We start from the raw sequence: 27,270 nt of genomic DNA, 5'->3' as shown, positions 1-27,270 counted from the left end.
GTTACACCACATGAATAGCGCTACTATGTTTCCATCATAAGTTCATAATAACTGTGAGTATAAAATAATTGTTGGCCGGTAAGAAGTAAAGGTACTTTAAGCCGAAACGCACGACATCTTCGTGACAGACGGATTATTAAGTACTTCTTTGTAGGGCTCTCATATTACGGTTTGCCGTCAGTAATTAATTTGTGCTTTAAATAAAATAAATAATAGTTTAAAATAAGTAACAAAATACGGTTTTATAGAAAATCCAACTAAAAAATAGAAAATATATTTTAATAAATTTGAATTAAAAATAGTGTAAGAAAAAATGATTTTATTGTAAAAAAGCGTGGGGTGCTTTCCAGGATATTATCAAAATAACCCATCACTCATATCTGTTCATAAAATATTTATAACTACAGATACTATGCGCCCACGCTTTTTTTAAACTATTATTTATTTCTCATTTTTTGGTTGAATTTCAATTTTTTCCATTTTCTTTCAATTTTTTTTTTAATATTGAATTGTCGTCGGTCCTTAATAAGTATACCAAATTTCGAGTTAATCCGAAGTTTTGAAGGGGGTCAAAATCATGTTCAAAGATTCCGTTACACATATAGGTCTGAAGCGTATTAAAGCGTATTAATAAAAGTGGCTCGTATGCTACTTATAATCTTTTACAATAATTTTCACACAGCGAAAGATTAAAAAAGGTCGCACGTTCCAATGTACGTTTGTATATTCCAATCTTACGTTTTTCGAGCCATGTGTGTAGTTCAACAATTTATTTAAACTGTTTATAATAACGTTAAGGCCTAAGGTTAAGGCAATTTATTTAAATTGCCTTAACCTTAGATATAAATTTAGGATACAGATAATAAATAAACCTACAAAAATACTTTATCCTTGGTTACGTACTTATTTATTATCTACATTCTTTCATTCATCTTTAACATTATTTATAATTGTGAGAATAAGAGTGAGGCTATTTGAAGATATTTTGTTGGGGTGTAGTTAAACCTTAGTTAAAATAATGTGAAAGTTTTTTTTTGTTAGTCCGGTCGATCATATAGCGTTTAAATTTCAAATAATGTTTACAATTAGAGGTAAAACCTAGATTTTTTTTTCTTAGATGGGTGGATGAACTCACAGCCCACCTGGTGTTAAGTGGTTACAGGAGCCCATAGACATCTACAACGTAAATGCGCCACCTACATTGACATATAAGTTCTAAGGTCTCAAGTATAGTTACAACGACTGCTCCACCCTTCAAACAATGTTATAGAATCCACAGTGTTGTGCTGCAATACCTGCCGGTGGTACGTCTTCGTGCGGAAACTGGCGTCCTCCGAAGCGGTCTGCGGGCGGCCCCACGGGCGCTCCAACGACGAGGCGCTTCGCTCCACCTAACCACGAACGATTATTAACGCGAACCACAACCAGACCAACCGACCATACGCCAAGCCGTTTGATGGCCTTTCAATAACCTAGTTACCTATGATTGATAGGTTATTGAACAGCCACGAGTCATGTAGTACAGACGCTCGACATTTGTTTACAAATAGAAATGGTGTTTGTAAATCTATACTAATGATATAAAGACGAAAGATTTGTTTGTTTGTTTGTATTGAATAGGCTCCGAAACTACTGAGCCGATTTAAAAAATTCTCTCACTGTTTGGAAGCTACACTATTCCCGAGTGACATAGGCTATTATCTTTTTTGAAAAAAATAGGGATCCTTACTAAAACTCCAATAATGTAATCCGAAAAAATACCTAAAATATTCTTTACATCACGTGCGCTGCGAAAACTATTGACTGACTTTGATTGTAAAAAATTGAATGTATTGATTGACTTTGTAGAACACATTATTATTTACAAAAAGTGTCGCGACAGCATGTGTCTAACTATTATAGTTATGCCGAAATAATTAGTGTACTTTTATTTAAAAAAAATAACCAACGTCAAATATCATTGAAATTTTTGTTAAATACCCGAGCGGAGCCGGAGCGGGCCGCTAGTGATGAATATTTGAACATACGATTGACATGATATTACTATGATTATTTTATTCACACAAACACACAGATACGTCTAATGTGTAATTACTTACGAGATACCGGGCTTGCATTTTTTTATATTTCGATATAGAGTGTCTGGTGTTCTGCCAAGATTTTAGAGATGTTTTCTTTTTGAATCGTTAAAATGTATGAAATCGATTATGACAGTCAATATTTATTGTTAGAGCGAATACATTCGATATGTTTCTAGAAACAACGTAAATTTTATGCAAAACATTTAATACCGAATGAATTGTTTTAAAGCGTACATATTTATATTCAATATTTCGTTTTGTTTAACGCAACGTTGAATCACCATTTCCATCATGAATTCGCTGCGTGTATATTTCAAACACGTTCCGTTAATTCATCGTGTTAAACAGAAATTCACTTGGATTGTAATGTAACCGACTATTTTGTTACGAACATAGTTTTATTTATCCTGTTGTTTTCCTGAATCCTACACTTAAATAAGTCAGGGTAAAAGACGATCCATTAGTCGCTGTTCAAATTGTGAAACACAACGTTGATAGTCACATAATAATTAACGGTCGCCTTTGTTACTTTGTTACCGTTCTGTGGAGAACACGAAACCGTCATTTACCTGTGCCGATACCGTTTCAGAACTACAAAGGGTGAGATAAAAGACTCTTTGTAATTGATTATCGAATGCTCAACGGATTCAGTTAATTGGTTTATCTTCTCAGTAACCGAATGTAAGCGTTTGTAGTACGATATAATGTTGTACGAATTAATCTAATTTTATTCATTTGCTATTAAATTTTAAGCTACGATACTCAACAAACAAATTTATGTTCGAATCGGCATCAGGTTTTTAAACTTTATTGGGACGTAATTAGAGACTGAATTAGAAGTAGATTTTCTCGTAAACATTTGTAGTATTGCACTATTACAGTAAATAACTCATTTTATATCTATTCGTAGTACATGACTCCGCGATATTAGGTTGTACAGAAGCACAGCATTTGACTTTTCAAAGGGCCCTCGTGCACCAGAGAAATATAACAAAAGAAGAAAAAAGCTCTGTCGCGTCTATGCAATAAAAAAATAAAAAAGTTATTCTGGTCCATTGCGCCTTTTGACTTCCCCTACATGAAATCTCATTCGTTTGTACCCGGCTTGGTTCTACCCTAGATAGTCGCCTGAAAAGAATGTAGCCCGTTTTCTGCCTCAATACCCTTCATGAGGTAATTAAATTTTATTGGAATCTAGCTTTGTAGCTGTGTTGCTTATTATGTGATGGAAGACTGAAAGAAATATGATTAAATTTTTGAAAAATAAAAAAAAATCCTCTTTTCATATTGACGATGTGAAACGTCAAAGAAAAATGTACATATTACTCGTATACTATAATATAGTATAGTATAATAATAAGAGCCTATATCTATCTGTCAACTAATACCGGTTGTCAATAATTTTTAATTTCACAATTTCCAATTAATTTTCATTTCCCATTTAAAAATCTTTGTAAATTTCAAAACGTCAATCATTTAGTTTATTAATAAGAAAAATATTCGAGAAATTAATAAAAGTCCCGGTTATTGACGTTTCTCTCTTTGAAACTGAATGAAGAAACCAATTTCCTGTTATTTAATAATATTTCTTAATTAATCCCTTGTAGGTGAACTAAACAGAGAGGATTTTACGGCATTTGTAAATTTCTTTGTTGGCAAAGACTTTGTTAGTTACCCGTAATTTAATTAATTCAATCGACGTGCAGTTGTATACATATATGTACATATATATGTATTATACATCTAACATTTTTTATTACTGAATACGAGATTAAGATTAATAGCTGATACACTCCCATGCATTCAGATTTTGAACAGTCCTATTGTTCTTGGAGTATACACTAATTATTGTTTTTATCATCATAGATATCTCAGACACATATATATTTTATTCAGAATTTATATGTAAGATCAGATGTGAGCGGGTTCAGTGCGCGTTGAAGGCACGTGTGCTTGTTTTATGAAAACTAGTCAAATGACAAATTAATCGTTCAAATGCTGTGCGTCAATGATTGTTGGCTTGTCAATAAATACACCTAGAGGATGTGACCTCTTAGATTGTTCTCCGCTACTGGTATGGCTGGAGCTGGTGGTGGTCGCGCTAAGGGTGGAAAGGTCACTGGATGCGCGCGCTGAGCGCAGCCGCGGCAGCACTGGTATTTCTTCCACTTCAGGGGAAGTTCCCGCAGCCTCACACGTCCAGCCCAGCGCGCGCGCCGCAGACCACACCGCGAACACGAACGTCAACATAATGTGCCTATCGCGCCACGCGTCCTGCCCTTCTCCGACCCGTTCCACAAACACTCTCCGAGGAACACATTTGTTTGTTTTCACACTTTCATGTTCGTTACAGTCACGTGTAAATGTCGTTGAGCAATGACGCGCCCGACTCGATCCTATGCAAGTTGTCGCACGCGAGATCCACGTGCGGCCCGACGCGGTTTACGCGCTAGCGCTACCGCTACTATTTGTGTACTGGGCTCGAAGCCGACGAGCGTCGACTTGCTTCCTATTATTCACTCGACTTATCCTCATTATTGATTATCATTATATAGGTATTTAAATTTTACAGTTTACATCGTCCTAATTATTTAATCAACTATTGAGGCTTTACAGTCTCTAGAAAATATCACTACGTCACAAAACAATAAAATTAGTGTATTTTTGTAATAATAAGAATAAAGAAGTTAAAGTAAGTCTTCATTTAGAGAGTTCATCGATGCAGTGATAAGAAGAGTGTCTGATTGTGAGATGTGTCAGCGGGACGCGACCGGCAATGTTGACGTTACGCGGCGCGGCGCGGGGAACGTGAGCGGCCAACGTCACTCACTCACTGCACAGCTCACCCGCGCCGCCACTGCTCCGAAAGGGCACGTTATTTATATGTGACCCACAATCACAGCACCATTATAAAATAATAACAATACGTTTATCTGTCAGAGTTTTGAAATGATATCACTTGTTGCACGCGCGATTCGTATCGGCGGCACGGTCGTCTGAAGCCGAACGATAAATCGATGAGACCGTCGGTTTCTGTGCGGATGTGCGTGTCAAGGTGTATAGCGAGCCGGGAAATCGTGTCAACGTCGTTTCGGACAGGAGTACCGTGACAGAGCATCCTGCGGCTGCCCGGCGGCCATGTGGCTAGCGCCATTTTGCCGGGGGTCGAATGGGGCGAGCCGCATGCGTACGCCGGCACGCAACTGTTCTCTACAGAAGAGCACAAGTCCCTCGGTTGACGTTCAGAACTCGTGCTTATAACCTTGGCATAAAGCACACTTTAGCTGTAGATGGAAAATGCGTTTCTTTATAGGTCAAATTATATTTCAATCTCTTTACAAAATCTTGCATCAATTCTCAAGTAATGTTTAAGCGTTGAAATTTTTCAATAATCATTGTTTATCTAAATAATCATAAAATTAATTCGAAAAATTATTAAAAAGAACACACAAAGAGACGCTGATAAGATTGCAGCATATCTAAAAGTGAAAAGTATTTTATATATTTTCTTAAGAAGTAAATTGAAATTTAAAAACTACTATAATTAAATATAGAAGTTTACAATTATTATTATTAATCATCGAAATAAATAAAATTTGTTTTAATTATCGGAAATGTAAGAAAATTACCTTTATTATAATTAACTTTTGTTAAATTAACACAAATAAAAGCCTCAAATTATCTATTTCCCGTACGATTGACGCAGCAATACAATTCAAAAACATCTTGTCAATTTTTAAAAAGGAAATTGACGGCGAGCATACTATACAGCTCGTCGATGTCGGGTGACGCAAATGTAGTCAATTTATATAAAATTGGCACAGTGAAACATGAATTTGTTTTATTGTTTTGGCACCACCTCTGGCAGACGTTGGACGTGAACTTGACCGGTGACGTCAGTGCCCTCCACTGGTGCAGTTCGATTCACGAATTTTGTATGACTCAAAACAATTCGACGGTTCCATTAGGCTTTTATTTTACTAATTTTCCTAGCAATCTTTTAAAGTTGACCCAATAACTAGGTCTTTGTTACGACACCTAAATTACATCAGAATCTTGACATTGGAAGCGCGATATTCATATTACAAAATTGTAATCAAATTATAATGTAATATATATCATAATATGACGATTTATTAGAACAATGTTTCTTTAGGTTTCTTTAGATCCAGAGGAAGAACCTAAGAATACCCCGAAAAATAGCAAAACGTACACACGCATCCGTTTCAAAACAATTTTCACAAAATATCTGTTATCAAAATATATTACATAGCATGGCCGTTGTAAGTATATCAAACTATTGGGTATTAGATATTTATTTTCCTCGAATGCTTCAGTTTAATAATTAATAGGCAATCATTAAAAACATAATATAATTTAATCATTATCATCGATTAACTTCAATTATATTTTGGTGCTTTTAGGCTCATCAAGCCGCGATCAAGAGTTCGACGTGTGAACTACTCCAGAGATGCTACCCACTGCTTTTTTTTAACAGATCTTTTCAGTGGGTTGCGATTCCGCTGCGGTGGTTGATTCTGCGAAGCCCTCTTACCAAGGCCAGTGTTAGCAAGATCCCTCAGGTTGAGTCTGTGAACTTAGCTACCAGTCTGCGAGTAGCTGGAATAGCCCCTTGGGCTACCATAGATTTTATTTTTTTTATTTATTTATTTATGTACACACAGAAAACAAGACACAGTACAGAGTAATAGGAAAATTATGTACAAAGGCAGTGCTTATTTCTTTGAGAAATCTCTTCCAGCAGACCTGCGAGAGGATAATGAGAATAATAATAAAAAGTGATAAGTGTGTGTAGGACAAATAACACATAACTAAAATAACAAATAGATATGTATATATAGATATTTTTTTTTTTAATTGCCTTTGTAGGCGGACGAACATACGGCCCACCTGATGGTGAGTGGTTACCGTCGCCCATGGATTTCAGCAATGCCAGGGGCAGAGCCAAGCCGATGGGTGGACGATCTCACAGCCCATCTGGTGTTAAGTGGTTACCGGAGCCCATAGATATCTACAACGTATATGCCACCCACCTTAAGATATGACTTCTAAGGTCTCAGTATAGTTACAACGGCTGCCCCACCCTTCAAACCGAAACGAATTACTGCTTCACGGCAGAAATAGGCAGGGTGGTGGTACCTACCCGTGTGGACTCACAAGAGGTCCTACCACCAGTAAAACTGCCTATTACTTACGTACTTACTGCCTATTTTGACATTCACTTGTTTCTAGAGCTATATGGATTCAAGCATCCGTGTGTTGCAAATTGTCTCGTAGACTGCGTACAATGGACGTTGCCTTGACGCGTAATGGCCGTAGTCCATGTTATTACGTTTGCGACCATAGATAATTACTGCAGGATTGCACGTAGTTGCAATTACGGAGCGTCTGTGGTCGACTACGCGGCATATTCTACTATTTATATCATAGTTATGCAATTAAGTTTACCTTAAACAAACAGGAAGTGGACATTAAAAATTCGTAGCGATAAAGTTATTACTTTGTTAACTACTAATGGATTTATAGTATGTGGTAATAGTAACCGTTGAGGTATTGAATATTTGTGTTATGAAGTGTTTTGATCAGTTATCAAAAGGGAATGTTTAGGAAAGTACTTTTTTTTCGGAACGAAGTTCCTTATAGGACGATGCGGAGGGTTACCCTAACCGGGAAAAAACGTCCGTAACGTAAGATTTTTATTAGTAATGCACACAGTGTACGACTTAACTTTGTAATAACGTACAAAAAATAACGTATTTTTTTATCAGTCATTGACCACGATTTCAGAGCGTTCGTTTGCGCAATACACTAACTCTTATGCAAACAACCGTGAATGAGGTGTACCACAATAAGTTCGCATGTTACCGAATGACCGTGGGTTGTTACGAAACCTTCAGTTTTATTTTTTTATACCTCGAATGGAACTTAAAATTAATATATTATAATAAGGAACTTCGTTTCTATCCGGTGTCCCACGACACCACACATCTTTTTTCAAAAGCGACCCTATTGCTGAATCCATTGAAATCACAGTTATGAGCAGCGTTTGATCTAATTGATAATGTGTCTTGTCTTTTATGACTCTCGGTACAGTGAATATTGATTTAAATTGCATCTATTTCTAGCGCTCGTTTAAGCAGCTCCGTTGAATTATATAGTTCACGTGTTTACAAGGTTTGTAAACAGTTTTGTTTACTACACAACGCCTGATTTATAGTTCCGTTTTTGTGTACTTTCAAACGTGCGTACGATACTTTGTAAATTACAACTCAGTCGCCCGCTGAGTTTCTCGCCGGATCTTCTCAGTGGGTCGCGTTTCCGATCCGGTGGCAGTTTCTGCGATGCACTGCTCTTACTAGGGCCAGTGTTAGCACCACTCCGGTTTGAGCCCAATGAGCTCACCTACATGTTAGGGCGAAGCTGATATAGCCTCTCAAGGCTATCAGTATAGGTAGGAAAAAAAAAACAATTCAGTATGTTTTTCTTAGATATAATTTAGTTTGAATATTACATAAGAAGTCCAATGCGCTGGTCGGGCCAGATACGCTTTACTCTCAACACCTCAACTCATGACGCTATCGGTGCAGCCGAGGAACGACAGGGCTGGCGCGGGATAGTCCAGGAGAAAATTATTAAGGGCGTCTCCCCGGATTGAAGATTATCCACACAAGGAGGCAAAATTATTAGAAAGAGAGACAGTATGTTTTATCGTACACATAATAAATAAAAATTCAAAACATTCAGTAAAAAAAATCTTATCGCTAAGAACGATCTCTTCCAGACATTTACTCATTATATATTCTCATTATGTATACTCATAATATATGTATGTATACTATACATGTATGTATACTCATATGTATACTCATTATGTATTCTTTTTTTAGATGGTTTTATGAATGACGCATCTGGTATGAAGTGGTTACCGAAACCCATAGACAACAATAACGTAAATGCTGCCACTTGCCTCGAGACATGACTTTTAAGGTCTTATCTTTTAGGCCACTAAGATTTGATATTAAATGGACATATTAAATAAGATAGGTATATCACCGCTCACACTGGCTCATATTATTAATGCGTATAAATACTGTCGACCATATTTTGCCGTTAAAGTTTCTATTCGCACATTGATATTACGACTCTCAACTTTCGATATCTCAAAAATTACAAATCTACATGAAATTAAATTGAAGGTCAACTAAAAAATGTTTTGCATATTGTGAACGTAATAATAAAATTAACATAAATATCGTATTCAGCCAAACAAAGGAACGGATTCGCTCGTCAAAATGTACCACAAAAGCGACTACCGACAACGTAACGCAAATTGCGATCTATTATCCCGAGAGAGCCATCATAACTGTATTGTAATATAATGTGCAGTTTCATTAAAGACCAGTCATCACGTACCGAGGAGAGGTTAAGAGTTAATCGTGTTGCACACGATGAAGGCCATTAGGATCCAATTATCCATTAGCCACTGGTGTTGTATCGCGCAACACGCTAGGGATCATTTACCATGAAGACGACTACGCTATTTGTCTCATACAAAGGCTTTAAATAGTATACTGTTTCTAAAATCAAAATGAAAATGAGAGATTGTCAAGCGAGTCAATGAGTTTGGGTTTTCTTTTGCTTTTAGTTAGTTCCTTAATGCGGTTTGGGGTTGACTGATAAAAATCGTCACGTAACGAAATAACAAAAAAGCATATGGCCGATTTAAGGAAATTAGCAGTGGGCCTTAGACCTTATTTCTCAAGGTGAGTGGCATTTACGTTGAGATATCTGTGGACTTTGATAACTACTTTATAACAGGTAGACTGGGAGTTCGTTCACCCATATACGAAAAAAAGAAAAAAACCCTTTTTATGACAGAACAATTTTGGTGGAACACTCTTGAGCGGCTAGCCTTTAATTGTCGTCCTGATTTTTCCTCCTACCTATGCTGATAGCCTTGAGAGGCTATTTCAGCTTCGCCCTAACGTTAGTAGGTGAGCTCGCGGGGCTCAACCGGAGAGTTGCTAACACTGACCCTAGCAAGAGCAGTGCTTCGCAGAATCTACCACCGGATCGGAAACGCGACCCACTGAGAAGATCCGGCGAGAAACTCAGTGGGCTGTGTCTATGGGTTAGTTCGCTCGTCGAGCCCTTCGTCGCAAGCGACGGGTTCGACGAGGACGGTGACCGGTGCTTGTGGTGCCTAAAAGCACCGTTAATGGATCAGGAGGATCCGTAATGACGTGCTTTGGGCGACGTCGACGGTTTACCATTCGGTCTACTGGGTCGGGTATGTAATTTCCAGCGGCTACGATGAGAGGGTTCTCATGTCGTGCCGCCTTCTCAAAGTGGCGCAGCGATGCCGACTGTAGATACTTACTAAGAGAGTCGAGCTCCAGGTCATCGTGGAGATCCACATTCCTAAGGAACCATGGTGCTCCGACGGCTATCCTGCAGAATCGTGATTGAATAACCTGAAGGGATTTCAAGTGGGTGCGGGCTGAGTGAGCGAACACTACGCTTGCATACGTCATGACGGGGCGTATACAAGTTTTGTAGAGAGTTACCTTATTGCGGAGGGACAGTTTGCTTCGACTACAAAGCATTGGATAGAGTCGTCCTAGAATAAACGCGGCGCGGTCGCGTACCGTTTTTATATGGGGACGGAATGTCATCCCTCTGTCGAGGGTGACGCCTAGATATTTGACCTTCGAGACCCACGGTATGGGCTGGCCAAAGAGAGTGATGGGACTAACGGCGGAGGTGTTTGCGCGCCTACTACGGAGTGGGATGCTCGAAGTGATGTTCGGAGGGCGACCCCTTTTGAAGAGCACCGCTGCGCTTTTCGTGGGGTTGATGTCTATTCGCCACTTCCGGAACCACTGTCCCATGGTGGCTACTGCGATCTGGAGTCGCCGATGAAGCAGCGACATCTTCCTACACGAGTAGTAGATAGCCGTGTCATCGGCGAAGAGCGCTAGATGGGTCTCCGGAGACCGGGGTATATCATTGATATACAAACTAAATAATAACGGGGAGAGCGCGGAGCCTTGCGGGACTCCGGCAGTCAGTTGACGGGGACGAGAACGAGTTCCCTCTACTCGATATCGAAACGAACGGTTCGACAAGAAGTCTCGTATGATGAGCACGAGTCTGTCTGGCACTCCCATGTTGTACAGTTTGTAAATTAAACCGTTGTGCCAGACTTTGTCGAACGCCTTCGCGATGTCGAAGAAGAGGGCGCCGGTCGGGATTTGTTTACGCCTATTTAGTCCTATCAGAATGTGCTCCGTGAGGCGGTGCACTTGTTGTACGCACGAGTGTTTTGGGCGGAATCCGAACTGTTCGTCTATGAGAATTTTGTTCGCGGTAACAAAATCCCAGAGGCGTTTCCTAAGGAGACGTTCGTAAATTTTTCCTATCGTCGAGAGGAGACTAATCGGACGGTAACTAGAAGTTTCGTTTCTCGGTTTGCCCGGCTTATGTATACCGATAACGTCCGCTTCTTTCCACACCGCGGGAAAGATGCAGTGCGTCATAGCGGCATTTAAAATTGTAGCCAACATTGCTATCAGTTGGACTGGCAAAAATTTTAGCGCGCGGTTGTGGATGCCGTCGGAGCCTGGTGCCTTCCTAGGTTGGAGGTTGTGGATCGCGTCTCTAACTTCGTCCGTGGTAATGGGGGGTAACGCGTCCGAGGGCGGCAGGGAAGCTCTGCGCTCGACCTCCCTGTCGACTAACTCGGTGTGTTCGGGGTCCGCGTGTTGAGTGCTGGTGGTGCACTGCTCTTGCAGTGCATCGGCCAGCAGCTCAGCCTTGTCATCGTCATCGAATGCCGGTGGTTGGCCTGAAGGGCGTAAAAGGGGAGGCATAGTAGCGGTAGTTTCGGATTTGAGAGTCCTAGCTAGTCGCCAGTATGCTTGGTGGGAGGGCGCGAGTTGTTCTAAATAACTATGCCAATTATCGTTACGCGCGTCGCTTAAGCGGGAGTGGACTTCGCGTTGTAGACGACGCATCTGAATCCGGTTTGAATGCGTGGGAAGACGATCGTAGGCCCGGATTGCCGCGTTCCTAACTCTTAAGAGATTCCTAAGATCGGGGGACAGTCTGATGCGGTGGAAGCTGTCCTCCACATCGACTTCTTTAGAAGATCTAATGATCGCGGAAGAGATGTGATCGGTAATGATGTTTATGGATTCGACGGTGTCCTCGGGGGATGGATTCGAATCCGGGCCGTAAGGGAGGATTGGCGGAGCGGCGTCGGCTAGGCACGTGCCCAGCTTATTCCAATCCACCATGGTCCTCGTAACAGTGACTGGGTTGTGAGGGCGACCGAGCTGCATAACGACAGGTCGGTGGTCTGAGTCGAGCTCTGACATTGCTTCGATGGAACGCAAGCGCAGAGTTACGTTCCTAAGCAATGCCAGGTCTATAGTGCTCGGACGGAGCGCGATGTTATACGGATAACATGTTGGAGTTGGGGGACCGACTATTTCGAAGGTGAGGTCGTCTATAGACGCGTCGAGACGCCTACCGTTAACGTTTGTACGATGGCAGTTCCACCTAGTGTGGTGGCAATTTAAATCGCCTGCCAGGATGACTGTCGTCCTGAGATTTTGTCCTTGCCTTTTATAATAAAAGTCGAACTTTTTAGAGGCACACGGTTATTCCGTTTATGTAGTTATAACGAGACCGCGAACATGTTGCCAACCTCATGCACATAAAAGAATACTCTTGTGTTGGTAGTGTTACGTACCAACAACCCCCGAAAAATATTCGTTAAGCATCACAATTCAAGTTGACAGTTAGATTAGTTAGTTGTATTTTTTTAACTACATAATCTTAATAAGCAGCACTACGTGTGGCGGCTTATCTTTACGTCTAAAGAAACCGCATTATTTAACGTGATAATTGCTGATAAAATGCGATGGTCTTATTAATATTTACTCATTGGTACACTTCAATAACATTTTTATTCGATTGATTACGATGACGTCATACTTAATTACCAAGTTTTATCATCCAGAGAAGATTGTTGAGACGTCAACTGTGCGATATCTTATCGGTACACGGAACTTCATGAAAATCTTCTAGAAAATGTTTTTTCTCTATATTTTATGTGTTAGCTTTTACCACTGTCTCTCACGTATTTTAATCAGCTATAATTTTAGTGGATACTTCATTGACAAATGATATGCATATCATCTTTATTTACTGCTTTAGATCGACACAAAAGCTCGTAGCTTCTCTGTTTTCTCAGATCATCATCATCAGAACATTCCTGCACTACTTAAGATGAACCATAAATGAATATGACGGACAATAAGTCACTATGACGAATAGAGTAAGTACAAGAATAGGCATTTCGGGCAATGTTGATCCGGACCAAGGATGTCTGTCGGCAAGACTCATGGGAACAGTGTTTGGAGATGAGGAGTATAGAACAATGGGTAATGATATCAAATCTCTCTTTTTTTGCTTTTAGTTACCACAAGCATCGGTCACCGTCCTCGTCGAACCCGTCGCTTGCGACGAAGGCTTCCACGAGTGAATTAACCCATAGACACAGACCACTGAATTTCTCGGCGGATCTTCTCAATAGGTCGCGTTTCTGATCCGGTGGTAGATTCTGCGAAGCACTGCTCTTACTAGGGCCAGTGTTAGCAACACTCCCGGTTTGAGCCCCGTGAGCTCACTTACATGTTAAGGTGAAGCTGGAATAGCCTCTCAAGGCTATCAGTATAGGTAGAGAAAAAAAAGATACTAAATATCCCAATGGTAGAAGTGCCAGGCATTTATTTATCTAGCCTTTGAAATAAAATAGGTAATAGGGTACTCAGGATAGTAACAATCTCACGAATGAGGCGATGTCACTTGTTAGGGTACTGTTGTTGACATTAGAGCTAAATATTTTTTCATTAAAGTTTAAACTTTAAAAGAAATTCGATTAATATGAACTTATCGACTATCCATGATAGTAATTATCAGTGAGAATCGAATTACATCAAAAAACATCGTTGATTATATTTTACAAAATGTTTCTATAATGCTGCAAATTTACATTTTACAGCGATGTGATACACAGAACAATTATCATGTAGCCAAATGTTATTTTTTTCTTCTTTTTTTATTGCTTAGTTTGCTGGATGAGCTTCACAGCCCGCCTGGTGCTAAGTGTTTACCGGAGCCCATAGACAACTACAACGTAAATGCCGCCACCCATTTTGAGACATGAGTTTTAACGTCTCAGTATAGTTACAACGGATGCCCCACCCTTCAAACCGAATTACTGCTTCACGGCAGATATAGGCACCTGGTACCTACCTGTGCGGACTCACAAAACGTCCTACCACCAGTAATTACGCAAATTATAATTTTGTGGGCTTAATTTACGCTATCAGTCCGTTTTGCTATCAATAACTGATTAAAGATGGCGGCATTGAAGATAATAGTTACCGGGAGGGATGTTGGTGGTCTTCCTGACTGCTGCTGCGCTTCCTCTTGCGTCGGAAGCACCAATCCTGGCCCATTGCATCACAGCGCGCGCGCCGCGAGCCACCCCCGCCCAGGGCGCGGCTCACGCGTTCCTCATAGCCTTCATAATATTAAACCTTCTTGTTGGGACTTTAGCTCATCTTCTACACTCCGCGGTTGACATGTTCGATTTTAGCTCTCGACTTTGTATTCACAGTGAAACTATAACAAGTCCGATATCCTAATTCTCACGTTTTACTTCGCACCGGATAGTTCACACTAATTCACACAGCTATTGTTTTTCGTTTTTTATTAAGATTTATAATATCAAGGTACACTATTTACATTGAAATTGCTAAATTTAAGAACGCAATATCCGAGCTTCCTTCTTGATTCTGCTTATGAAATGGTATGTTTTGATTTAATTGAAATTCGAGTCGTCGGAATTCCCGGTCGAGCTGTTACAGATAAGAGGTTTAAATGGGCCATTTGATCCGATCAAGTGACCGGTAATCATAGTGAAAACGTTAAACATCGCGATGGTTCTGTATTCCCTTACGCCCACGGGTTAAAGCCGGGATATTAATGTCATTCCCAATTAAGTGATCCGATTGAACTCCCGGGACCGATTTCGTTTATATATCAAGGAACTGCATGCATACAGCGGCGGATATTAAGAGTGTATTCAATTAACATTTCCATTTATTTGGTATATCCTATATATTTAAGTAGTAGCCATTAGTATACTTGCTGTTAATAAATATGCCTGCTGTTAATATATTGTTTATATTTCATTATTTATTAATTTTGGTTTAGGTTAGTTCGTTTAGAGTAAGCCATGGTGATCTCTCTACTGACCTATTTACCTTTCCTATTTACAATAATAACTAGTAAAAACGTATCATGATTAAATTAAATTAAATTGTATTTACAAGTAATTAAAAACACTTTTACGGTTTAATCTCGCGGTTTTTATTATCTATTATTATCTATATATATAAAAATGAATTGCTGTTCGTTAGTCTCGCTAAAACTCGAGAACGCCTAGACTGATTTGGCTAATCTTGGTCTCGAATTATTCGTGGAAGTCCAGGGAAAGTTTAAAAGGTAGATAAATATGAAAATGCTCGGAATTTAATAAAAATAGCAATTTTGTTTTTCCTTTGATATGTCCCCCGTCCTTTTGTTTGTTTTAAGTTTATTTTAGATCTTATTTATCGATTGAGGCACTACGAAGTCTACCGGGTCAGCTAGTCATTTATATTTTTTCGAATACCTAACAGTTTTCGTGGTCGAATATTTACTGAATTTTTATGGTTATTTAATTATCATAAGTTTAAGAAATCACAATTTACGTAGTCGCACTACCTTAGCAGTTGACGACTACGTCAACCGAGAATTTTTTTCGAGAAATATACCATATTCAATACAGATTCTACGATTATTGAATACAGAACTTTATTGTTGACGTTAAGACAGTAAAAGCACGCTGGGTATATTGAGAAACAATGTAAGCGTTTCCTTCCAGCGGCGATGCCTTCGAAATAACAACCTTTTACTACATACTTCCATTAACGTACCTACTCAGAAATTCAAAGCGTTTATTTGTCTTCTACATAAATTTCTTGGCAAATAACAGCAATAGAGCCAAAAATTGTACAAAGTCAAAGAGAGGTATATAGGAGTTGATTTGAATTTAATTGTTTTAAATAAATTGAATTATGTACTTACTAAATTTAAAAAGAAACTGTTTTTTGATATTAAATCTTTTTTGCCTTGTCATTTTTTTATTCAGGAAACTGAATGGTGATTTAGCAAATTTTTTTTAATGCTGTTTACTCATGAACTCTCGGGTATAAATGGGTAATGAATTCAATGAATGCGGCTATCTCCCTTGAGAAATAAAGTTAAAGTCTGTAACGGCCGACACGTTCTTTAGGACGGAACATTCGATTCGCCGAAATAGGCAGGATGTGGGTAGACATTTTTACTGGTGGTCGGACCTCTTGTAAGTCCGCGCGGGTAGGTACCACCATCCTGCCTATTTCTGCCGTGAAGCAGTAATGCGTTTCGGCTTGAAGGGTGGGGCAGCCGTTGTACTGTAAAAACGGCTACATTATAATTCATATCTCAAAGTGGGTGGCGGCATTTACGTTGTAGATGTCTATGGGCTCCAGTAACCACTTAACACCAGGTGGGCTGTGAGCTCGTCCACCCATCTAAGCAAATAAAAATAAAAACATCCTGCCTATTTCGGGTCGGTTCGCGGGTCTCACATACGATTTGTAGGGACACAGATTGTTATGTAAACAAAATTGTGCGTAGTTGTAACATGCGGCTGCGCCCGCAAGCTCCGTTGACTGTTGCTATTTTCTTTTTAAGTTCAGTCGCGTATAAACGCCAGGATTTTTTTATTTTTTTTTATTGCCTTTGTAGGTAGACGAGCATACGGCCCACCTGATGGTGAGTGGTTACCGTCGCCCATGGACTTCAGCAATACCAAGGGCAGAGCCAAGCCGCTGCCTACCGCTTAATACTCTCCACAAGCCTCGTTTGAAGAAGGACATGTCATAGCGCTCGGGAAACACCGTGGAGGGGAGCTCATTCCATAGCCGGATGGTACGTGGCAAAAAAGATCTCTGGAAACGCACTGTGGGTGACCGCAGTGGCTCCAGGTAGTATGGATGAACTCTACTCCGGTGGCGGGCGGTGCGATGGTAAAAACGAGACGTTGGTATCATCTCGAGCAATTCCTCAGAGCACTCGCCATGGAACATGCGGTACAAAATACAGAGGGAACCGAAGTCCCTCCGCAGACCCAGAGGCTCCAAACGATCGGTAAACGAGGAGTAACGAGTTGTGTTATTTATATAATATAATTATCTCAGTTCCGATAACGCCCTGAACCATTAGTCAACACTACCAACCACTGATGACAGCTGAACCGGTTAAGCATTTTTGGAACGAAGTTTGGAACGAAGTTCCTTATGGGACGATGCGGAGGGGTAAAAAACGTCCGTAACGTAAGATTTTTATTAGTAATGCACACAGTGTACGACTTAACTTTGTAATGACGTACAAAAATAACATTTTTTTTTATCATTAATTGACCACGATCTCAGTGCGTTCGTTTACGCAATACACTAACTCTTATGCAAACAACCGTGAATGTAGTGTACCACAATAAGCTCGCACGTTACCGAATGACCGTGGGCTGTTGCGAAACCTCCAGTTTTATTTTCTTTATACCTCGAATAGAAGTTAAAATTAATATTTTTATAATAAGGAACTTCGTTCCTATCCACTGTCCCACGACACCGCACATCTTTTTTGATTCTCGGAAGAAAAAAACGCATTTTTATTGAAACTTGCACGCGCTGACCGTCAGGTCATCTAGCAAAATAATAAAAAATAAACGTTAAATTAAATAGAAAGCAATTCGTTAATTGATACGGCAAAGCGGCGAGCGTTGCTTGCCTATACTATTATGAATTAATTCATGATTAAAATTTAAATTAATTACTTGCATATTTGACTAAGGCGTGTATGTAGTACAGGCCGCGTTAATTAGGCCAAAGTGGTGTTCCGAAGCAATTTCCTTGATGTCGAATAACTAAGTGCATGGACACGAAGCCCAGGCTTAAATACTTTGTTGTTTATTATCATTTATTTTCTTCGTGTAGCTTCGTGAAACTCATTGGCCCCGTGCTTACAATGTTTCGAGCAAGAGCGCACGTTAAATAGAGTTACAGTGTCGAACCTTTACATAGCCATAAAAAGACATTTAATAAATGTTCATGTTACTACTCAACATGAAATAGACGGATATAAAAGACGGATATGAAAATTGTGTTTGATTGGAGTTAGCAAAATAATAATGACGTTAAACGAATCAACTCATTGAATGGATCGATCCAATTTGTGATATTCCGTCAAAATTCGATCATATCATCAACTATTGTATTAGTATTTGTACGGTTAGTTGTAGTGAATGGATACCTTAATTTCTATAATCCTATAACAAAATCTGGGTTCAAGTTCGTAAAAATAAACTAAATGGCGGTAGTGGTAACCGCAAGAGGCATTAACCACCGTTTCATATTCATGTTATTACTATACAATTGTGAGTGCAGCTCTCATCTAAATAATGAAAAAAAAAAATGTTTACGATGCATATTCATTATATATATTCAAAATATTAATTATTTATTTACATATTACATTCGTATTGTTTATTCTCTTTATATGTATTTATTTCTAACTAGCGACCCGCCCTCGCTTCGCTTCGGAAACTATAGTTTATTATTAATTTCTTCACTATTTAATGGATGTTATTATACATATAAACCTTCCTCTTCAATCACTCTATTTATTAAAAAAAAAACCGCATCTAAATCCGTTGCGTAGTTTTAAAGATTTAAGCATACATAGGGACAGAGAAAGCGACTTTGTTTTATACTATGTAGTGATGTTTCGATTTCTTTAGTTTTTGGTGTGCTCAAAAGTAATTTTAGTTATGTCTAAGACGCGCGAAAACCGAAGATTTTACTGTAATTATGTTATTATACTATTGATGTTTTTTTATTTATTGCTGAGATGGGTGGACAAGCTCACAGTCCACCTGGTGTTAAGTGGTTACTGGAGCCCATAGACATCTACAACGTAAATACCTACCTTGAGATATAAGATCTAAAGTCTCAGTATAGTTACAACAGCTGCCCCACTCTTCAAGCCGAAACGCATTACTGCTTCACGGCGCAATAAGCAGGGTGGTGGTACCTACCCGTGCAGACTCAGAAGAGGTCCAACCACCCGTAATTACGCAAATTATAATAATAATTAAAATTATAATATAGTTTTAATTCATTTTATAATATATTTTACTTTAATAATAATAACAATAATAAATAGGAACAAATCACGCATCGGTCCCAATAAGGTACCAGAGACTGACAAACGAAGGACACGGGCCACTCTCCATATATTGCACGGCCCACTAAACGAAGTTCAAAGACAGTAATGAAATTAAGTTTAAATAACAGACTATATATCCCTTTTATTATAAACAAATTAAAATCAATATTGTTTCCCCATGAACAATATTGATTTTAGTTTGTACAGAAATATTTAAAAAAAAAGATAAGATTTTTAGGTTACCTATATCATATGATTTACTGTCAATACACTTACACTTTAACATCATCATCAGCTTCAATATTATTTATATTACTATACTTTATAACACAGACCTAATTCAATGAACGCCAAGACTTATTTTTATTCACAACATATAATAAGCAGGTATATCGCAACGAAACAATAATATCCACAATACGCACGAGTGCGAAAACGACTGATCAAATGTAAAACGTCAATATACATTAAACAAGTGTTTTGTTTTTGCTTATGATCAATAATTATTGATCAATGTAATGATTTATTCTACGGATTTAAAAGCATAAAAATAGATTTTTGTTTAGATATAATGTTTTATATTAGTTTTAAAATCTATTTATTAAATATGTTAATATATTTTGCTTTGCAAGATTTAATGTGGATTGCTTAAAATATAAATATATTTTACCTATGGCACCTCCTTCAATATTATCAATGTAGCTTAGTCATGCTAATTTCTTTTTATTTATGATTTTAATTATCCCACCATTAAAATACCCTTAAATTTTATAATAAGTATGTAAAAATGAAATGTTTTTTTCTACAGATATTTCATTCGTGTCCTTGAGAGCACTAGTAGCTAGGCCGAGAATGGCCCATGTCCTTTATATGTATATAGATAAAAAGCATCCAAACAAAGACCAAACAAGCCTGTTCATCACGGAATAATTACCCGATGTGGGAATCGAACCCACGACCCTCGACACATCAGTCAAGGGCACTAACTACTGCACCACCGAGTCAGTCTATATTGTCTATAATTATACATATACTAATATAAATAGTTAATTTTACTATAATTATAATTATAATTATAAGCACTGAAGTAAGTTATACTAATTTTATACTAATTAGTATTACAGTATTAATAGCCGACGCTGTTTTAAGGCATTTTTACGGCGGTAAGAACAACGCCATCTAACGTTGAATAGCAGAAACGAATATCAAAAGAACTAGTAAAATCGAGAACACTCGAGAAGTACAACACCATCTGTTGTCAAACTGCGGAAACACATATCGAAACTACTCGACTTGTCAGGAATGTTCTCGATAATTCTAGCGATGTCGATCGACTATAAAAGCGTTGCAGAGATGATACGAAGACAGTTTGTAAACGGATCTACTCGTAGCGAAACAGCGAACAGATCACCTGAAGCGAAGCGGAAGAAGTGAATATTTTAAAGTGTTCCTCAAGTGTTCTAAGTGTTAATACAGTTTTAATTTGTATGTCGGTAGAATTTTTAATTATCCCGAACCCCAGCACGTAACAGATTAATATGATTATTAACTGCAATATCGAGGCATTTTGTATCTAACTGTAACAATACAATTTTATGCATGAACAATTTGAACCACCGATATGTCGAAGGGTACTGCTAATCCTTATGGGGCTTAAAAAAATCCGATTACGATAAATGTAAATTATTTGATAAACGATGAAAAGGAAACTCAAAATGCACCAGAATTTAACATCTATGTATCATAAATAATAATTATCAACCATTGTATTTACATCTTTCTATATCGTTCCCTCACTGATAAGGATCGCGACCACATGTGATGTTCCTCCAGAGTGTTCCGTCATGGGTGGCATGGATTGCCATGGTACAGACTACCACTCAGTGCTTCCTTTACTAGATCTGATAGATAGATAGGTGTACATATATGTACGTATTTGTCCTTATATGCATTATTAAGTTATTCATCCGATTGTGATGAAGCTTGGTATAGTAGGTTTTTTTTTCTACCAAAGCTGATAATCTAGAGAGACCATGTCAGCGTCGCCGAGTAAGTAGATGAGCTCACGGGGCTCTAACCTGACGACGTTGCTAACACGAACCCTAGCAAGAGCTGTGCTTCGCAGAATCTATCACCGGATCGGAAACGCGACCCGCTGAGAAGATCCGACGAGAAACTCAGTGGGCTGTGTCTGTGGTACTCGTCGAGCTTTTCGTCGCAAGCGACGGGCTCGGCGAAAACGATGACCGGTGCTTGGGATACCTAAAAGCACCGTTAGTGGATCGGGAGGAGCATAGTAGGGTAATCCAGGGATAGTTGCTATCACACTAACGTTAATGTACACCAAGTGGTATGGGAGTAGTTTCAAGATTTGAAGTTTTTCTACAATTGGCTGGAGTCAAAGCGAAGCGTCACTGTAGTTGACTGTAACTAGTCCAGCCATAAGTTCATTTACAAATGAAAATGCATTTTTTTAATGAAGTATGTAGTATAGTGAATGTAATATTTTTAATTTTTTTATACTGGTGGTAGGACCTTTTGTGAGTCCGCACGGGTAGGTACCGCCGCCCCGCCTATTTCTGCCGTGAAGCAGTAATGCGTTTCGGTTTTAAGGGTGGGGCAGCCGTTGTAACTATACTGAGACCCTAGAACTTATATCTCAAGGTGTGTGGCGCTTTTAAGTTGTAGATATCTATGGGTTCCAGTAACCACTTAAAACCAGGTGGGCTGTGAGCTCGTCCACATTTCTAGGCAATAAAAATAAAAATTTGTAACAGTATTTATGGCCAGACTAGTTATACTTATGTATACAAATAAACGTTAATTTTTATTTTTGTTCTCAATGTGTTCATATGTCACTTCATGACAAGTTTTCCACTTAGTACCATCAAGTAATAATAGATAGCGCAGGCGTAATTTAAGAGAATTGGTCTATTTCATACATTTGGTAGGCAGCGGCTTGGCTCTGCCCCTGGCATTGCTGACGTCCATGAGCGACGGTGACCATTTACCATCAGGTGGGCCGTATGTTCGTCTGCCTACAAAGGCAATAAAAAAAAAAAATTGCTTACATAATACCTACGCAAACCGTGAATACGTTAAAAATAAAACTAAACAAAACACATTTTAATTAATAAATTCGCGATTAATATTCATGATTGAAATTAAACAGAGAAGGAATTAGGTCATTACACTATGTAGCAGCCTGAAAGCTGAACATCGAATTAATTGAATTAATGTTTAATATAAACATTGTATTTCGCGTTTCGATTCCGTTTGAGACAGTTATGAATATTAAATATGAAATCCTCAAGAGCTTAATTTAAATAAGACACCAAGATAACATGAATAATATAAGTGTTTTAGAACAAACCACGAATATCAATCTGGAAATGGTTGAAGCTGTTTAATTATACGATTTCGGACTGTGAGAGACGACTGAAGATTACGTCCGAAATTATCTTATACCTTTAAACGAGCAATTCTTGTATATACATATATATATAATCTGAATCTCGGAAACGGCTCCAACGATTTTCATGAAATTTAATATACAGGGGATTTCGGGGGCGATAAATCGATCTAGCTACGATTTATTTTCAGAAAATGTTGTTTTATTCGTGTTTTCAATAACCAACTTTATCGATAATCAACTTTATGACTCTTCCCAACATCTATTGGCGAATAATAATACTATCTTTCTTAATTGAGAGCAACTAACTGCTTGAAAGACACAACAAGGGCGAGCAAAGGTTGGTCATCATCTAGTTAGAATTATACTGTTAACAGTGAATGTTGTGGGGCTGTCTTGAATTTATTTGAACTGATAAAGCTTTGAGATTCGTGTTGTGTCAGGCTTTAGCCGTAGGCGCTTCGGTTTGAAGATTCCAGCGAGTACGAAAATCAAGCATAATTTTTATATAAATTGCGCTCCATTGTGAGAACGACTTTTGTGGTGTCCTAATCAAGAGGCTTCAGAATTTATTTTACAGTAAAATTTGTGAGAAAATACATTTAAAGTATTTTAAGAGAAAGAATTTTACTGTAGATGATTTTTATTTTATTTTTACTCGATCGAATCTAGAGATTGAATGGCGTAACATTATTTACTAGAGGTCCCGCAGTAGTCGAAATTCGACTATAATTAATTGGAATTGTAAGTTTGTACACTATTATGATTGTATTTTATACTATTATAATCACAAATTTCGCCAAGACTATACTATAAAAATATGAACAAAGACAAACAATATTTAATCTCAATTTGACAACAGACCTCAAGAACAAAAGTTTGACAATAAATAGTATGCATGCGTGTGTACGTCAAATACATGGTATGTAGTGTGTGTAATGTTTTCTTTATTGATTTAATGCATCTTTTATGCATTATTTAAAAAAAAAATTAGCATTGTGCACTTTTTCTCCATATTCACTATAAGTGTGGAAAATTTCATACTCCTCCGTCCCCGCAATTTTCGTAAAAAGGGATACAAAGTTTTTGCTTCACGTATTAATATATAGATCATTTCATAAAATGCCAAAAACAAATAAAAAAAAGTTTAGACTCAATCGGAGAAGTTTCACTCGATTACTTAAAACACGAACTAATAAACGAGCAAATATTTCAATTTAAGTCAAATGTATTTTTAATTTTTAAATTTGAACAATTCATGAGCATTTCAATCACCACAAGCTCCATAATTAAATTTTTAAAATTTACAATGATATTACAAAGTTTACGACATTTTTAAATTGATCTGTAAAACTATATTCTATACGAAAGATTAATTAAACAAATCAGTCGTCTGGAAACGTTAAGGATGACTTAATTGAGACTGAACTGTTACTTGCTAAAATGGGGCGATGAATTTCGTAGAACAAAATCTAAAGAGATATATAAGACACTACGTTATTTTCGAGAATATTATTTTAGAAATTTTCAAACTCAAACACTTTGTTGAACTACTCTTTTAATGTTTAAGCGTTTCGTAGTTGCGTGTGCGTTGTATGAATTTAACTAATACCAAAAATATTTTAATGTTCTGTATTTCAATTAGTTATCTAAATATAATGATACAAACTGGCGACAAGTCACACATGGTTATGTGATTCCAAACTGGAACTCCCTATTCTATGGGAGCCAGAGACTGATAAACATATGTTTATATGTATTAGGGTGGTCCTTATTTAGGGTTTGTCCGAAAAAACATTCACGTTAGTCCTAAATCTATTTTAAAAAAATCATGCCAATGTATACCTCTATATTTTACTTTTAACCCGACCCCCCAGATTACCAAACTTTTAAACGCTATTATTCATTTAGAGTTCAGTTAGAGTTTGAAAAAAATCATAAGTGACCTTTTTTGTAGACCGTTACATTTTCTACAAGAATTATTGTTTGCCGACATGATATTCTGTTCATCCGTTCATGACGTAAAAAATTCCAAAGTAATAACAGATTTTTTCCCCTGTTATTTCCATTTAAAAGTTTGATTATCTGGTGGGTCTGGCTTAAAATTAAAATTAAGAGCTATAACTTGGCATGATTTTTTTAAAATAAATTTAGAACCGATTTAGGACTATCGTGAAAAAAAATCGGATAAATCCTAAATAAGGACCACCCTTTATGTATACAAACGTATGTAGCTATTAAACATCCAATTACAGAGTTAATAAATATGTTCATCATCTATTATTCAATGATCTTCGAATTCATATTAGAATCCAGGACCTTCGGCTCAGCAGTCAGGGGGTGCCAAGCCAGTCTGTCTCTATTACTCTACCGTAGACAATGATCAATTCAATCGTAGACCGACAAACACACGCGTTTAATTTACTTTAAGAGTACGGTACCAGAGATTTTGTTCGCATCGGTGCCTTTTGAGAATGTTTTGTAGCTGAATATAAAATCCTGCCTGCATAAGAAAACATTAAGCCGAAGGACATAGTAAAGCACCCCTCCTGGTTTTCCTGAAGCTGGAAAGGCCTTCGGGTCATAAGATATGATCCCAAAACATTCGCTCTCGACAAATATTTATAATTTGTCTTAATATTTTCATGTGGTTTGAAAATATGAGAAATAATTTATAGGTTAAATTTGAAATAAAAAAAAAAAGTGTTTTGTCAAATTTTGTGGCCAAGACCTCTCAGTTAATTGTCAATGGCACTTGTCTGTGGATTTCAATTTAAAAGTTAGAATTATAAGTTGTTTGATTCGCTGTTTATTTTGGCCCCAAACGACGTCACGAATGTGTAGCTCCAGTTCGGTTCAGTTTTAAAATTATTATTTTTTGTAATTCTTTAATATCTCTGAATTCATTATCGTCAGCTAACGAACTAGTAAGAACGTAATTATATAATTGAGTGTTACAACTTCGGAAGTCAGTTTAGAAAATTAGTTAACCGAAAGACGATCCAATGCACAAAGGATGATTTCCATAAAGCCAACAAATTGAATAACAATGAAAATGATAAATTTTGTGTGATTTGTATTTTTAATACGTTTAAAAACAAAGTAAGCTTTTAAGTCTCCATTTAATTTTATAGCTTATCGTCACTTGCGTGTTTGTTATGCATAGCATTATCATTTGTTTGTTATGCAATGCATTATCCATTATCATTTGTTTGTTATGCAACATTATAAAATAAAGATCGTATCTTTAAGCTTGAGATGAAATATTTGCAACTAAATATTTTGAAATAGACCCATCGTCATAAAAGCTTTATCAGATAATACATCGTACAGGCAGGATACAACGGCACGATAAACAAAAGTGGACCTTATGTCTCAACATCTTAGGGCTATTTTACAAGATACATTCAAACTCATGTATGTCTATCAACATTTCGTTGTCATTTATGTTTATGTTCAAGTTTTGCGAGCCAAAACAAAGAGAGCCAAACGTTTCAAGGATAAGAGAATGTTCCAAGGCCAAGAAAATAGCGTCCTCCATATTACATGACTACACCAAATTATATTCAAAACATCAAACTTAAAGATGTACTAATCACATGTATCAAATAATGTATCTTTAAAATTATTATTGTACTTTAAAATTATTGTTACACATTCCATTCACTCAGTTACAAGCTAATCTAATTTACGTCTGAACTATGTTTTACTGTTTATTTAAATAGGTCATTTTTATATTGCCACATACATACTAAATTCTTCTAATGTCTAAATAATGTCTAATTTATGTAAATACTTATAATGAATAACAAATATGGTGGGCGCGCTGTAGCACTTTTAGTTCTGTCACCGATGTCACGACACCAACGTGTGATGCGGACTGCGTTGTTGGCTACGGTTAAGAACAAATAGGTTCCCGGGAATGCAGTAATCGCTTGTTTATGATAAAGAATCAAGAATGGAAGCTCGTGATCGTGCCGGGACGATGTGGGGCGGGAGTCGCGCGTGACTGAGCGCGCGGTCGCGAGGCACTGGCGCGACGCCCCGGGCGCGACGTGTGACGTCAGAGCGTGCCCCCGCCCCGCGCATGCGCCTCCCCTCGACTACCTTCAGCATACTCCGAAACACTCCACGAGGGCCCTCCACCTCGAGACCTCAACTCTGCTTTGGGACTTAATCGATTTTTGAGCTGCAGTTTCACGGGACACGGTTGTTCAGGTGTTTGTGAGAGCAAGTGGACCGTGCAGAATCGATCTAAATTTAAGATTTTAAGATGTTTTTTTTTATCAGAGCTTACATTTTAAATACATTTTCTAATTGATTTTCCGTTTTGATAAAACATAAGGTATATTTCGTGTTTTTAATATT

The 27,270-nt window shown here is 37.8% G+C and overlaps 1 protein-coding gene across 17 annotated transcripts in view; it reads right to left on the bottom strand.

Moving 5' to 3' along the window:
• Positions 1 to 27,270, bottom strand: part of LOC101742254 (cAMP-specific 3',5'-cyclic phosphodiesterase) — a 632,766-nt gene that overhangs the window by 81,271 nt on the left and 524,225 nt on the right. For 2 of the 17 annotated variants that reach the window (XM_021348174.3, XM_062674970.1), the window contains exons 1-2: positions 4,132 to 4,553; positions 1,296 to 1,391 (exon numbers count right to left, since the gene is read on the bottom strand). The exons of 13 other annotated variants lie outside the window; for them this stretch is intronic. In XM_021348174.3, the coding sequence (XP_021203849.1) occupies positions 1,296 to 1,391; positions 4,132 to 4,331 (296 nt within the window). In that variant the 5' untranslated portion in view covers positions 4,332 to 4,553. Of the gene's footprint in view, positions 1 to 1,295; positions 1,392 to 4,131; positions 4,554 to 14,558; positions 14,970 to 26,698; positions 26,909 to 27,270 lie in introns of those variants that run through there. 2 more of the 17 variants (XM_062674974.1, XM_021348177.3) reach the window with 2 other exon arrangements.

Source organism: Bombyx mori, chromosome 22, assembly GCF_030269925.1.
Source record: "Bombyx mori chromosome 22, ASM3026992v2".
NCBI lineage: Eukaryota > Metazoa > Arthropoda > Insecta > Lepidoptera > Bombycidae > Bombyx > Bombyx mori.
Note: the sequence above shows the minus strand (reverse complement) of the source record. Positions and strands in the feature narration are given on the sequence as shown.